Genomic DNA, 14,540 nt, shown 5'->3' with positions numbered 1-14,540 from the left:
TTACCATGAAAATCTAAATATCCTAATTAGCCCATTGGGACAGTCAATTTCAGTTCCTGAAGAAGTTTAGGCTCTCAATTTCTGTCTCAAGTTATCAATTTGAACAGATATTCCATGTGACAACAGATAATTACAAAATTAAACATGTAATCACACAATTAAACACACAATCATGCAATTAAACTTATTAAAATAATATAATATACTAGTCCGGAGGTCGGGGTTGTCACTGTCTATTCCCCTTAGAGAGTTTGGTCCTCCAAACTTATGTTATCTTTAAATGGAAACAAATGCGGATATCGTTGCCTCATCTCTTCCTCTTTCTCCCAAGTGGCCTCCTTCCCATAATGTTCTCTCCACTCGACTTTCACCATAGGGATAGTTTGTTTCTCAATTGCTTCACTTGCAGATCAATGATTTGCACGACCCATTCTTCATACATCATATCCTCATCTAAAGCAATCTAGTGGTAATCAATTACATGGAACGGATCTCTAAGATACCCACGAAGCATGGATACATGGAAAACGTTATTCACTGTTACCTTGTTAAGCTCTCGGTAATTAATGCATAGTCGGAGAGTGCCATCTTTCTTCTTTACAAACAATACCGGTGCTCCCTACGGTGAAGTACTTGGACGAATAAATCCCTTACCAAGCAGTTCCTGCAACTGAGTTTTCAATTCTTTCATTTTAGTGGTAGACATATGGTAAGGAGTTTTAGAAATTGGTTGAGTTCCCGGTATTACATCAATTGTGAATTCAATCTCTCTATCAACAAGTTGGCTAGGTAATTCATCCGGAAACACATCAGGAAAATCTCTCAGCACTGGTATATTGTCTAGAGTAATGTCTATCGTTGGTTCAATTATTACACTACACAAATACCGTTGACAACCCTTATTTATTAGTTTTCGGGCTTTCATGGCAAGTATGAGGTATAGTGGTGAAACTACCCCTTTTCTCTCAAAATAAAATTCATCTTGCCCAGGAGGTCGGAATATTACTCGTTGCAAGGCACAATCAATAGTTGCATAGTATTTAGCTAGCCAATCCATACCCAAAACAACATCAAAATGTCCCATGTCTAAAGGTATTAAATAAGCATATAAAGTAGCATTCCCGAGAAATAATTCACATGCAATAAATACAGTTGAACATAGCATGGATTCCCCCATAGGTGATGCAACACATAGTATATAATTCAATGTTTCCATATGTCTATTCAAAGTTTCAGTAAAGACCATAGAAATAAACGAGTGTGCAGACCCAGAATCAATTAAAGCATAAGCAGGTTTACCACAAATGGAGATTGTACCTGACACCACGGCCTTAGTATTTTGAGTATCCCCGAGAATCAATGCAAAAACCCTTCCTTGCCTTTGGTCATTTCTTGTGGTAGGTGATGCTGTAGCTGGTTTTGTTGTGGGAGCTAACCTAATTGAGCTTGTGCCACCTCAGTTGCCACCCTGACGTGGTTGTGTACGATCTTTGGCAACGCGCCCAAACTTCCCACAGTGATAACAAGCCCCTATTGCACGATAGCAAACATCTCCATGTTTCTTTCCACATGTAGTACAAGTTGGCATTGAATTACCACTTTGGCTTGAACCAGTATTACGAGAACTCCCAGACTTGAACTTCTTGTTCATTGACGTAGTTCCTTTATTAAAATTTTGTTTTCTGCCTTTCCATTTGAAATTTTGTTTACGGTTGGCCACATTTCTCTCTGCTATCAACGTCGTATCAAGTACATCCACGTACGTCAGCAATTTGAGTACATTGATTTTATCTAGAATTGGGTCACGCAAACCTCCTTCAAACTGTCTAGCTTTCTTGTAATCTATGTCTACCATGTGGAGTGCAAAGTGAGCTAACTCTATAAATTGAGCCTCATATTCAGCAATTGATTTATTTCCCTGCTTGAGTTCCATGAATTCAGCCGCCTTTCTGTCTCACACATGTAGACCGCCAGAACTCTCTCTGCGCGGACCTCCTTTCGGAGAGGGCGCGAATTAGGTTCATGCTACTACAGTTCGAACTCCTATCACGGTTCTGTATCTAGTCTCACAAAGTGCAATGTAAGACTGATAAATCACCAAAGAGTCCAAATCCAGCAAATTGTTTTGGAAAATCGATTTTAATCAAGAAGTGCCAAACATGGACTGCTTTGCCAGATTACAGAGTCGCCACCTAAATATTTTATTTTGAAAAATTTAGGAAACCCTGACTCGTGCCAAAGGCCACATGTCCATCATCACCAAAGTTGTCTCGGCTCGGGAACTTGGGTACGAGAGGGGAATGTCCTAAAATGAGCACCCCCGCCTGCCCGATCAAAGATCGGCCTCTACTAACTTGCTATGTTGTTTTGAAAATAGCTAAATTACTATGTGATGCACACAATACACAAGTATAGACTAAATCGCTCGATTTGGAACAAAACATCTCACGTTTGTTTTTCGAAAATGGTTTGAAGATGCTACTCGCAAGTAGACTAAAACGCGATTTTGCCACCAAACAAGGTGGGCTTAAAACTCACATTTTGATCAATTATTCCAAGTCAAGTAATGAAGCCTTCATCCACAGGCATTCATGCAGTTATAGCAATTAAGCAAATAGCCTCATGGCAAGCATATGCTATCATGGCAGTCACTTACATACATGCAAGGATGCCAAAGCATAAACACTTACAGTGTACTCCGAGCCAAAACAGAGAACTAGTTAGAAATCAATACAAGATCCTAACTATACAAGATGCCTAATGCAACACATGCAAAATGCAGCTAAATAGGCTCGGTTATCTAAAATGGCATATGAATGCAGCACTTGATAGCATGCTTTGAAACACGTATTCAAATAAGTGTATTGAAATACGATGAAGTTTGAATGATGCGCCAAACCCGGTGCATGCAAGCATAAGGTATGCTAATTGAAAATATGCCCTAAACTAACCATCAAAAGCTGATACGTAAAAGGGAAAAAGAAATGGGGTTAGAAGACATGCACACACGCACGCACCCTTATTACAACATTTGTGCCCTATCGACGGAGGGTTCAAATGAAATGAAAGCTAACTAGCTATGCTAATTAAGCTAACTATTACAAATCACAACTAATTAACTAATTAGTTAACTAATTACAAACACAAATGAATAGCTAAACGCATTAACTATTTAAGTACAGAATCAACGAGTTAACCATCCAAGCAAAGTAGTTAAAAGGAGCCTCGGGGCGGGGAATGTATGCATGCTCAGTTGCTTCCTCTTGAAATCCCGCCGCTTTGCCACCGGTTGCCTCTGTTTGCATTTGCTTTGATTCCTGAACACTGAACCAATTCCCAGACTGCTTCTATTCCAGAACCAGAATCACTTTGAACCATCTTCAAGCTGGTGGACTGTCGGTCACTAGGGGAGGTTGTAGGCCACTTGTCGGCCACTTAAGGAGGTTGTAGGCCACTTGAAGTGGCCGGTCAGCCACTTCCTCTGGCTAGTCGGCCAATTACTTCTACACACTTCCATTTTGCTGCAAACAGAGTTCAACGAGGGCAAATCAAGGCATTTGCAGGGTATGTGTGTACAACCACCCTCCTTATCATTTCTCAAGCTCAAAGAAGTGTGGTACTCGACTCTCGGGCCACCAACCGAGCATCGCAATGCACGATGGCCGAGAAGCCAAGTTTGTACAAGTCAATGAATGCACAAATAACACACAAGACTCAAGAGGCCTCCACCCTATCATGCACAATCAAGGGGGACAACGACTAAGAAATAAGGCACGTTTCATCACTTCAAGTATGAAACGTCTCTCGTTTCTCAAGTTTGAATTAACGTCCGATCCAAACGTAATGCAATGCAAACAATGTATGTTTATCTTTTGACGCTAAAGTAACATGCACAAGACGCTATTATGCAAACAATGTATGCGAGACATGTTAAGGGGGGGCAAGTGCACTAATAGCAAGTGAAGGACATTACACACGAGGCATGCACTATCAATCTCGAATGGTCAAACCAGCTGTGAACAGACCTACATCATGCCGAAACAATGGCAAAATCATGCTGGAAATGAAGCACCAAAAGATACAACAACATGCTCATGCATTGGCTCGCAAGCCAGACATTAAAGACAACTCTCAAACACAATGAAGAAGTGATAAATAAGAGAGTATGGCAGAGATGTAGGCATTGAAATCATATGCTAAATGATGACATATCATGCAAATAACACAAGTATAGCATGTTAGGGTCCTCAAGCATTGAAACTAGTGAAAGGCACAACACAAGGACTATGCAATACAATGCTCAAATAACCAAACGAGCCCAAAACAGAGCTCATGCATGCCAAAACAGTGGCTAAAATGCTCTGAAATGATAGCATGAAAAGGAAGAAAATGATGTTCGTGCATTGGCTCATAAGCGAGGCATAAGGTTCAACTCTCAAACACAATTAAAGATCGATATATATATATATATATATATGAGTGTATGATGGAAGTATATGCTCTGAAATTTCATACCAAATGATGCCATATCATGCGCCCATCACAAATACATCATGCTAAGGGCTTCCAAACTCAAGACTAGCTAAGGCACTTGCACCATAGCCATACCAAGCAAGCCCCAAAGGACCAAGATCACTCAAAACAGTCCTAAGGCAAGTCAAAACAATGCTAGAAACATGATGGAGTGTAGCCAAAACAAGCTTGAATGGTAAGCCAAAGCACTAAGCATGCAAGGCTAATGAGTGGGATTACACTACAAGTACTAGAACCAAGCAAGAGGTGACTCCATCAACCAAAATCAGAGTTGTAACATGGAAAAATAAGACAAAGAACATGGTGAGATGGTAGCCTAAAAGCTTAGGCAAGCATGCAGACAAACTAGCCCATGATCAAGACATAAGACACAACTCTCCAAAAGCATTGAAAGAGTGAAACATGGGAGAGGATGACTACACTACATACACTGAAATCATGTGAGAAATGAGGCCAAAGCATGCACACAACTCAAGTAAAACATGCTAGAGACTTTGAAACTCAAAGCTAGTGAGCAAGATTGCACTATGGCTATACAAAGCAAGTCCCAAATGATCAAGACCACTCAAAACAGAGTTCAAGCATGCTAAAATATGAACAAAAACATGCTGGAGTGTAGCATACATATGCTTGATTAATAGGCTAAACCATCAAGTACACTAGGCTAGTGAGCAAGTTTACACTACAAGTGCAAGATGCATGCAAGAAGTGGCCAAGCTAGCCACAAACAGAACTAAAACATGTTAAAAAAGTCACAAAAACATGGTTAGATCAAGGCAAGGTATAGTATAAAAACATGCTCAAGTATGAGGCCATCAACACAAGCAATCAAGGCACAAGGAGATGGGATGACCCCTTCCTATTTCGGGCCTCAAAACACACTTTCCACCACTGAAATTCCTCTGGAATTCAGTGGTTAAAAGGCCAAGAGAAGGTGATCTCAAAGGCCTTAAGAGATGGCACAAAGCAAAGCAAAACAAGTCACCAAAGGGGGTAGACCACCCCTAACTTAAACAAGGCCTCAAACAACCATTTTAAATACTTAAAAACAAAGCTTTTTGTAGTTGCAAGTTAGGCCTAAAACAACATGCAAGGATGGCTAAATAAGCAATGGAAATAAAGCTTTAAAGAGGCTATTACTCACCCTTGAAGCACAACTTCAAAAATAGCAACTTCTGAGGCAAAACCAAGCCAAAACCACTCAAATGAAGTCCAAAGGACCTCAGCAACAAGATAAAGGTGTTTGAGTAGGTGTTTGTGTGCAAAAGTATGAAGAAACAACACTTTTGGTTCAATATAACACAAATATAAAGAGAGAGGGAGAATTCTAGTGAGAGAGGGATATTTTTAGCTCTCTAAAAAAAATCTAAACCCTTGGAAGGGAGAGAGAGCTCCCTTCTTATAGAATTCCAAGACTCAAGCTTGTTGGACAAGCTAGAAGCTTGGTGCAATCCCTCCATACACGTGTATGGAGGATGCCTTCTGTGCCCAATAGCTGGCACAGTTGGTAGTAAAAATATCTGCAAAAGTAAAAAAATGGCCGTCGGCCACCTAAAGTGGCCTATAAGAGGGACAAGTGGCCTACAAGAGCCAAAAGTGGCTGACAGCCTCTCCCCTCCCCCCCCCCTCCAGGCAAGGGAGAACAAGGTATGGCACAAAAACAAACCAAAAGGAAGAGAGTTAAGGGGCCACAAGATAAGGCACACAGCCGGAGGCCCCGAAAACTAGCCTACGGGCCACTACAAGTAGCCTACAAGAGAGATAAGTAACATACAGCTACAAAAAGTGGCGTACAGGCCTCTCTCTCCCTCTAGGCAAAGGCATCAAGGCAAAGCTCCAAATAAAGGCCAAAACACGAAGAGTTCAGTGGCTCAAAGACAAGGCGCTCGGCCGAGACCTTCGGGCACTCAAAACTAGCACAAACATGCGCAATCACCGAGTGCACAAACGATGACGTCTGAGTCTTAAGGTCGGTCAAAAATGGGATGTCTACAGTTTCCCCTCTTTGACAGAACTCGTAAGTCATGAAATGACAGGAGTGAATGTCAAAGCCTAGAGACGACCCATTTTTCACAAGGCCGAAGACTTAGACAAACAGGCAAGATAACAAAAAGAAGCCCCGCAGGCAGGGGCAAAATGCAAATGAACATGCACAATGCAAGAGCATAACTTATGATCATGCAAAGAAAGCTGTAATAAAACATCTGAATGCAAATGTTAAGCAAAGCAATGCTACAACAAACTCGTACATAAGCAAGTAAACACGAGCCAAACTACATCTCATGCAGAAAGGATGTAAGAAAATTATGCGATCTTAACTACGACTCACGCAGGAAAGACTAAAAGCAACTATCGGGAACACCTAAAGTCTCAAACGAAACATTTCCTAGCGTATCAAACGCAAAAGGAGAGGGATTGCGCAAGAAAGTGCTGTCATCCAAACGCGTGTCAAACGCGAGAGGAGAAAGGTACGTCCAAACGCAAGTCAAACACGAGAGGAGAAAGGTACGTCCAAACGCATGTCAAACGCGAGAGGAGAAAGGTATGGCCAAACGCATGTCAAACGCGAGAGAAGAAAGGTACGTCCAAACGCATGTCAAACGCGAGAGGAGAAAGGTAGCGGTGTAAACACCAGAGGGTAGTATGAACATCGGGGCACTCGTCCCAATGTTTCTAGCCAAAGAGAGACTTCACGGGGGCAGGAATGATCTTACCTGGAGTTCCTCCGAATGAACCGCACACACCATATATTTTGGTTGTACCAGCTTCAAATGAACCGTACATACAATATCGTGCCTGCATAAAAGAGAAACTTTGACAGGTACAATATAGTGGAGACGCAGACTTAATGTTACATCAGGATATAATTTCAATGCGAGATAAATGCGTGCATACACAATGCAAATGACAAGGTGCATAACAATGCATAGGAGACGTGCATAACAATGCAACTGAAATGGTGCATAACAATGCAAGTAGAACAGTGCATAGCAATGCAAGTGGAACGTGCATAGCAATGCAAGTGAAAAGGTGCATAACAATGTGAGTAAAACAGTGCATAACAATGCAACTGGGACGTGCATAACAATGCAAGTGAAGAGGTGCATAATAATGCAACTGGAACGTGCATAACAATGCAGGTGGAACGTGCATAACAATGCAATGCAAATGGAACGTGCATAACAATGCATGTAGAATGTGCATAACAATGCAAGTAGAACGGGTGAATAACAATGCGCATGGAGAAAGCTGCATGTTCTATGCAAAACTGATATATGTATTCTACGCCATGAGTGCATGTTCGATGCAATGCAACAGGTATGGACAATTCCTACACAAACGTAAAAGCATGAAAAATACAATACGATGTGACGTGCATACTCTATGGAGACATAAGAACTTGTGTAGTGCAATACAACACATCACACACATTCCATGCACAACAACAATGCATTTTCAATGCAACATCAATAGCATGTTTGAAGCAAAATGTCGAATAAGAAAATACACGCCTTAACGAGACCAATTCAAACGCAACCTCCGATTTACCTCTCGGATGGGTCACAATGTAGTTTAAAAAAATACACCTCGCCCCTAAAGATTGACAATGAGTTGTGCATCAAAGATGTGAATCGAAGCTCCCGCGGGGACATTTTGAGCCGAAAAGTTAACTTTTCTTGCACTTTCTCGAGAGCCAAGGACTCCAAATAGCATAGAACCACACAGGGACAACCATGAACACCTGTAGGCCACCCCCAGGACCTGTCGTCCACTTTTTAAGGTTGCAGGCCACCTAAGTGGCCGGTCGGCCACAAAACCTAGCCGGTCGGCCAGTTTACAAAATTTTGGGGCAGTTTTGTCTTTTGGCCTCGGCTCTTTACGTAAACAAACCCAAACTCCACTTCATTCACACCTCTAGTGCCGAAATCCCTTGCTCTTGCTCCCTAGACCCTTTTTCCTCTTAGATCCGGACTTTGCACGCATTTTCCAATGCCCCACGCGAAGTTGATTGCTAAAATCTTCTGATTTCCTTCACTTTGAACCGAACATAGTTTGTTTTCGGAGCTTCTTTCTCCATTTTCATCATTTGAGGTATGTTTCTCTCGAACTTTTCTTGAGTTTGGCACCCCTTCCCGGGTTTTGACTTTCTTTGACTTTTTCTCTTCCAGAGAGTTGATTTTTGTTTACTTTTGGCAATTTTTGCTTATTTTGCTCACTTTTCAACCTCTTTTCAGATGGCGGACCATATCTCACACGATAGGGGTTCCCCGATAGCAGAGGGTGAGCCTGACATCATGGCATTGCCGCCGAGGATTTGGCCTTCGACCCGGCGAGGTACCGCCCTCAGGAGCACGTACTACCACCGAGCACTGTTCATCAGTTTACAGACTTTGCACGACAGGCATCTGCGGACCTGCTACTATGGGAGCCAGAGTCCCACTTGTCCCATGACGCACCTGGGGTATGCACTGCACTTTTAGATTTTCTGCAATGTTCTTTACATTTCTCGTATAATTTGTACTTTTTGCACTGTATCTCATCTGCTCATACTGAACATACTTCATGCACTGTAGTCTGCTCATACTGAACACAGCTTACACACAGCATTCTGTTCATTCTGCATACAACTCACAGACAACATTCTGTTCATTCTGCACACAACTCATACACAATATTCTGTTCATTCTGAATACAGGTGGTCTCTCGCTTCACTCGAGGGTATGGGTCAACTTTTGTGAGAGAGTGCTACTCAAACCTTCCAGACGCCGTCCGACATATTGTTGATAAGGCGGGCTTCGACCTATTCTGCACGGGGCTCTTGGATCTGACAGTGAGCAGGACCGCTTTGGGTGCATTGGTAGAGAGGCGGTGGGATACCACCAACTCCTTCCACTTTTCTGCCACTGGGGATATGACGATGACCCCATATGATTTCTCTATGCTGCCGGGCCTCGATGTTGGAGGTCAGCCAATTCTGTATGACCCAGACATGAGGGAGTGGGAGGCAGCCTAGATATACTTGTTGGGAGCACCCCCACCCATCTTCCGATCTGGCACAGTCAGGTATATATGGTTATTGGACCACTTCATAGGGACCGTGCCCGTGACTGTCGAGGACGTAGAGCAGTATGCTCGTGGATTCTTGATGTACCTCATCGGCACCACACTGTTTTTTGACAGGTCGAACATGGTCAAGCTATATCTTCTGAGTGCTCTGGTAAACTTGTCCCAGGTCCGGGATTATGATTGGGGGGGCGCTGGCCTTGCCACCCTCTATTGCTATATGAGTTCGGTCTCCCGCAGGAGCGGGGTGAGAGTAGGCGGCTATTGGAGAGCCTGGGGGGTATGCTTTACTTTTCAGCTTTGCAGTTCCTACTATGCTTTCTGCTTTGAATTTTCTTGCTTACTACATTTCCTGTATTTACTGCATTCTGCGTTGCACACATGCTCTGCTTTCTGCATCATCTGTGTATTCTGTATTCTCACTACCATTATCTCGTTTTTCCACAGTTATGGATGTATGCCTATTTCCCGGTGCTAGCCCCTGAGCTCGAGGTCGAGGCACCTCTCGAGATCCCTTATTCACGCTGATATGACGAGAGATGCCTACCGAGGCCCTAGCACTTGCTATTCGCAGATCACTTGGTAGCCTTGGATAGCGATGCCAGGGTTCTCTCGGTTCCAGTTTGCTGGGACATGGGCCGCCTCTCGGTACCGGATCCTGTTTGAGGGACCGATTGGTAGAGCCTGGTTTCTCGGAGAGTGCTTCATGCACCAGGCACTGGGCCTTCCCCTTTAGACAGTCCCTTCATCGCCTCCACCAGACATGCGCACCATAGAGAGTCTCTCTCCCAGGAGACTAGCAACCTCATGCAGGGTGCTGAAGCGAACCTTTTCCTCAAGGAGGGAGAGTACACGACATACCTCCATACATATCTGATGCCCCCATTGACAGGTGTTTGACATTCCCTCGTCGAGCAGTGCCCGAGCTGCAGACGTCTCCTCGACGAGCAGGGCTAGAGCATCGAGAGGTAGGGCTAGGGGGATGCCTCCCACTAGGTAGTGCGCTGGATGGCCAGATCCTCCGACAGAGCTAACAGGTTGGCGGTACGGGACTCCTTATCAGTTTCCACTTGAGTCCCTATTGCCCGATCATCGATATCTCAGGGCTTCTGACTCAGCACCAGTATGCATTACAACTTTCATTTATCACTCAGATACTTAGACATTCATTCATTCACTGATGATTTCATCTTGTATTTGCAACCTTCTATAGAATATGTCGAGGGGTTGCTTGAGGTGATGGCCTCACTTGAGGGTATGGTCTTGCGGAGGGAGACGATGCTGTATTCCCATGGCATTCCGGTACTTTTCAATTTCCTTGCATTTATCATACTTCTGATGACATACCAAAGCTAAACACTTCATTGCACTGATTCACTGTATGCATAGATCACATCTAACACGACATACTGCATGCACATACTATATCTGACTTCTGCACACACTCTGCATACCGCACTTGTACTTGATGCTTGTTGATAAATTCAAACTGTCTTTTCAGGTCACACCCTTGCAAACCGGACCCTCTGAGCCTTCTCGAGCGACAGAGAGAGGGATTCCGGCACGCCGCTGAGGGAGATGTCGGGCGCCTGTCAGACGTGATGACGAGTCCAGTGAGGAGGAGGAGCTAGCGAATCCTCAATCAAAGACATTCGAGGGTGGTGATGATGCCGAGGGGGCCTCCGAGGATGGGAGCAGGGATGGCTCTGGTTCAGATAGCGATGCTGATGGCGAGATGCTCCAGAGTCCTCTTAGTCGAGGAAGAAGATGAAGAGGGCCTCTCAGTCCTGAGTTAGATGGCACCGATTTAGACGCTTTTGCTTTATTTCTCTTTTTGCTAGTAATTTTAGCATATTGTACAGCCTTAGACAGTTTTATTTCTTTAAAGCTTGTACTTTTGTAAAGAGAAACCATGATGAAATAAAAGCAGCTTTTTTGTTCAAAAAGTGTTGCATTTTACATTCTAAACATCGCATCGCGCTTTCTTGCATAACAAAAGATTGATGAATATTGAACACTCGTGTATTGCTAAGTCAGGTAGTGAACCAACACAACAAACAAAATAACACAACTGAAAGAACAATTCGATAAACGAATTACAACAACTCGATAAGCAAAGAACAACAACTCGATAATCAAAGAGCGACAACTCGATAAACAAAACTAAACAACTCGATAATGAAGCAAATTCAACAAAATGAGTAAAACCAAACAACAAAATGCTTCTGAAACAGAACAAGACACAAATTACAGCCCTTCAACCACTTCAAGAGGACCAGAGGCTACTTGCTAGAGAGAGGGAGTGGCTGTTGGCCACCTACAGTGGCTGTAGGTCATTTAAAAAAAGTGTCGGCCACTTAAACGGGCCGGTCGGCCACTTTAACTGGCCGGTCGGCCAGTGAGGCTGGGAATCACCAGATTTTTGCCACTTGTCCTCCACTCTCCCCTTATCCTCTATAAAGGTTCAAGCTTCATGGTTCTCTCATTCTAACTCGATTTTTGCCCAAATGGAAGCATTTTTTGTCCAAAACCTCAGGAATTGGATTGCAAACTTGGATGGCTCGGAAAAGTTAAATTTTCGAGGTTTCGGAATAAATGCACTATTCACGCTGAGTAGCACCCCACTGCGTTTTTCGTTCCTTCATGCTGCGGTTAGGTGTTAGAATCCGGTAACTCATGTTTTCAACTTTGGCGGACAAAAGATATGTCCTACTTTCGAAGATTTCCAAGCTTTGATGGAATCTCAGGGCGATGAAGAGATCTTGCCCCAATTCTGCTTCGGCCACATCCAAACCTTAGGACGGATGTGTGGGCTCACTTTGCATGACGCTCGATCTTTGATTCACGACAGGGAGTTAGACATTCCCAGCTTGATTCATCGGTTTTCTGACGCCGGTGACCGCGGCGACCATTTTTGGCAGAGTTTTCGGCGACACGCCCTTTGTCTATGCATGTTGTCTCACTTCTTGCTCGCCCCAAGCTTTGGAGGATTTAGCGTCCATTTGATTGAGGTTGCCCAGGGCTTAAAAGAGGGCAAGAGCTACATTGCAATGACACTAGCTGAGACACTGATGGGTTTAGATGCCTTCCATCGCCGGGAGACAACTAGATTCGCGGGGAGTCCACTACTACTGCAGGTAATGTTTCCCTCCCTACTCACATGTGCAGTCCTCACATCACTCGGCCCTCAGGCTTTGTTTTTTTTCTCAAAACCCTTTTCTCTTCACGTACACCTTTCTATTCTTTAATCGCTCATGTTTTTCATCCCTCCCCAGATTTGGTTGATGGATAAGTTGAAAGTGGTGGACTCATGCCCAGCATATTCAGCACGTAGCTATTTCTTCCGGCAACGACTAGTTGATGCCCAGATGAGGGATGGTGGTGCGAATGGATGTGCAGCCTATCTGCCGTCAACATTGCTTGGCGTTGCCCCTGGCTTAATCTGGCGGCGAAGAGCTGCAGCATGTCCCGGCAACCGGGCATTCAACTGATTAGACTGACACACTGTGTCTTTTACTTCCCGTTTCGATTCTGGTGCCAATTTGGGCATGATCAGACTTGCCCGGAAGAGGGGATAGAGTACCATACTGCATTTCCAGTCCGAGGCGCATAGCTAGCTCGGTATGCCACAGCATGGAGAACAAGAGAGCTTCTGGCCCCCGCTCCCACTCTCAGTTGTACCCTTTCTAATGAGTGCATAGCTTGGCTCGATGAAGAGGTGCAGGTTGGGCCTACTTTGGCATCAGAGGCTTCCACAAGCTCTGGGAGGGGGCGCAGAAACACCTGACTATGCCCCGAGTTTATTTCCTTTAATTAGTACTTTCAAGTTTTCTTTATGAATGTAATAAAATGCAACTTCAATTTGTATTCAAGAGTAAGAGAACTCTATACTGAAATCAATGTAATTGAAGGTTGTGGGTACTGAAAATTTTTCGTTTGGTCCAAAAATGGTCTAAGTTGTAAAAGGATTAATTTGAACAAAATCAACTTTTATTAAAACTTTTCAAAACCATTTTCGATATGGATCACAACTGGACACACCCGAGATCTATCAGTGAGATGTACAACCCGGATCCAATCATCTGGAAAGTTGCCCCTAGTCTGAACAACACTGCACTGGCGATCACAACCGAGCTCTTGGATGCAGAAAAGACAAAGATGACCAACATGATCGCATGGACAAAGTTGATTTAGAAATGTTTATGGCTGGACTTCAAAATGAAGTTGCCTACGTATCCCGAAGATGGGAATCAAGCCTTACATAGTTCAGTTTAGGTTCACTCGTGTATTAACACTCTCCTTTTGCGCTCTAACTTTTGCCAAGGCTGCCCTTTCTGGGTTTTCAGCCTTATGAGCTCAGTTTTTATTATTTCAAATTTTCCATGCTCTAACTTTTGCCTAGGTCGCCCTTTCTGGTTTTCGGCCTAGCGAGCCACTCAGGGATAATATTTCTTCAACTTGTCCATGTTGATCGGCTGGAAGAATTCAAGGCCATCTAAATCCATTAGAATAACAGCTCCACCCGACCAGATAGACTTGATGATGTAAGGACCAGTCTAATTAGGTCTGAACTTGCCCCTGGGGTCGTGGATGGAAGCTCGGTTGTCTTTAAGCTCCAAATCCCCTTTCTTCAAATTCCTGGACTTAACCTTCTTGTTGAAAGCCCTGGCAATTCTTCGTTGATACCCTTGGACGTGATACAGTGCTTTTAGCCTTCTTTCATCAAACAGCATGAGTTCTTCGAATCTGTTTTGCTGCCAATCTGCCTCAGCTATCTGGCACCCGGCCATTACTCGCAACGACGGAACCTCAACTTCGATAGGCAAAACAACCTTCATCCCATAAACCAAGGAATACGGAGTTGCCCTAGTAGAAGTTCGAATTGAAGTCCGGTAGCCCCAAAAAGCAAATGGCAGCTTGTCTGGCCAGTCCCTGTAGGTTTC

At 43.8% G+C, this 14,540-nt stretch overlaps 1 protein-coding gene across 1 annotated transcript; it reads right to left on the bottom strand.

Moving 5' to 3' along the window:
* Window positions 1–619: 619 nt before the first annotated feature.
* Window positions 620–1,084, bottom strand: LOC114311997 (uncharacterized). Its single transcript, XM_028258152.2, has one exon. The coding sequence runs from the start codon at window positions 1,082–1,084 to the stop codon at window positions 620–622; it is 465 nt and encodes a 154-aa protein (XP_028113953.2).
* Window positions 1,085–14,540: the final 13,456 nt, after the last annotated feature.

Source organism: Camellia sinensis, chromosome 10 (genome assembly GCF_055761805.1).
Source record: "Camellia sinensis isolate YWXY chromosome 10, ASM5576180v1, whole genome shotgun sequence".
Taxonomy (NCBI): Eukaryota; Viridiplantae; Streptophyta; class Magnoliopsida; order Ericales; family Theaceae; genus Camellia; species Camellia sinensis.
This window is presented reverse-complemented; position numbering and strand designations above follow the sequence as displayed.

What these genes read in the sequence shown, in the direction of transcription:
- LOC114311997 (XM_028258152.2), bottom strand. Translation starts at nt 1,084, where the DNA reads ATGGGACATTTTGATGTTGTTTTGGGTATGGATTGGCTAGCTAAATAC.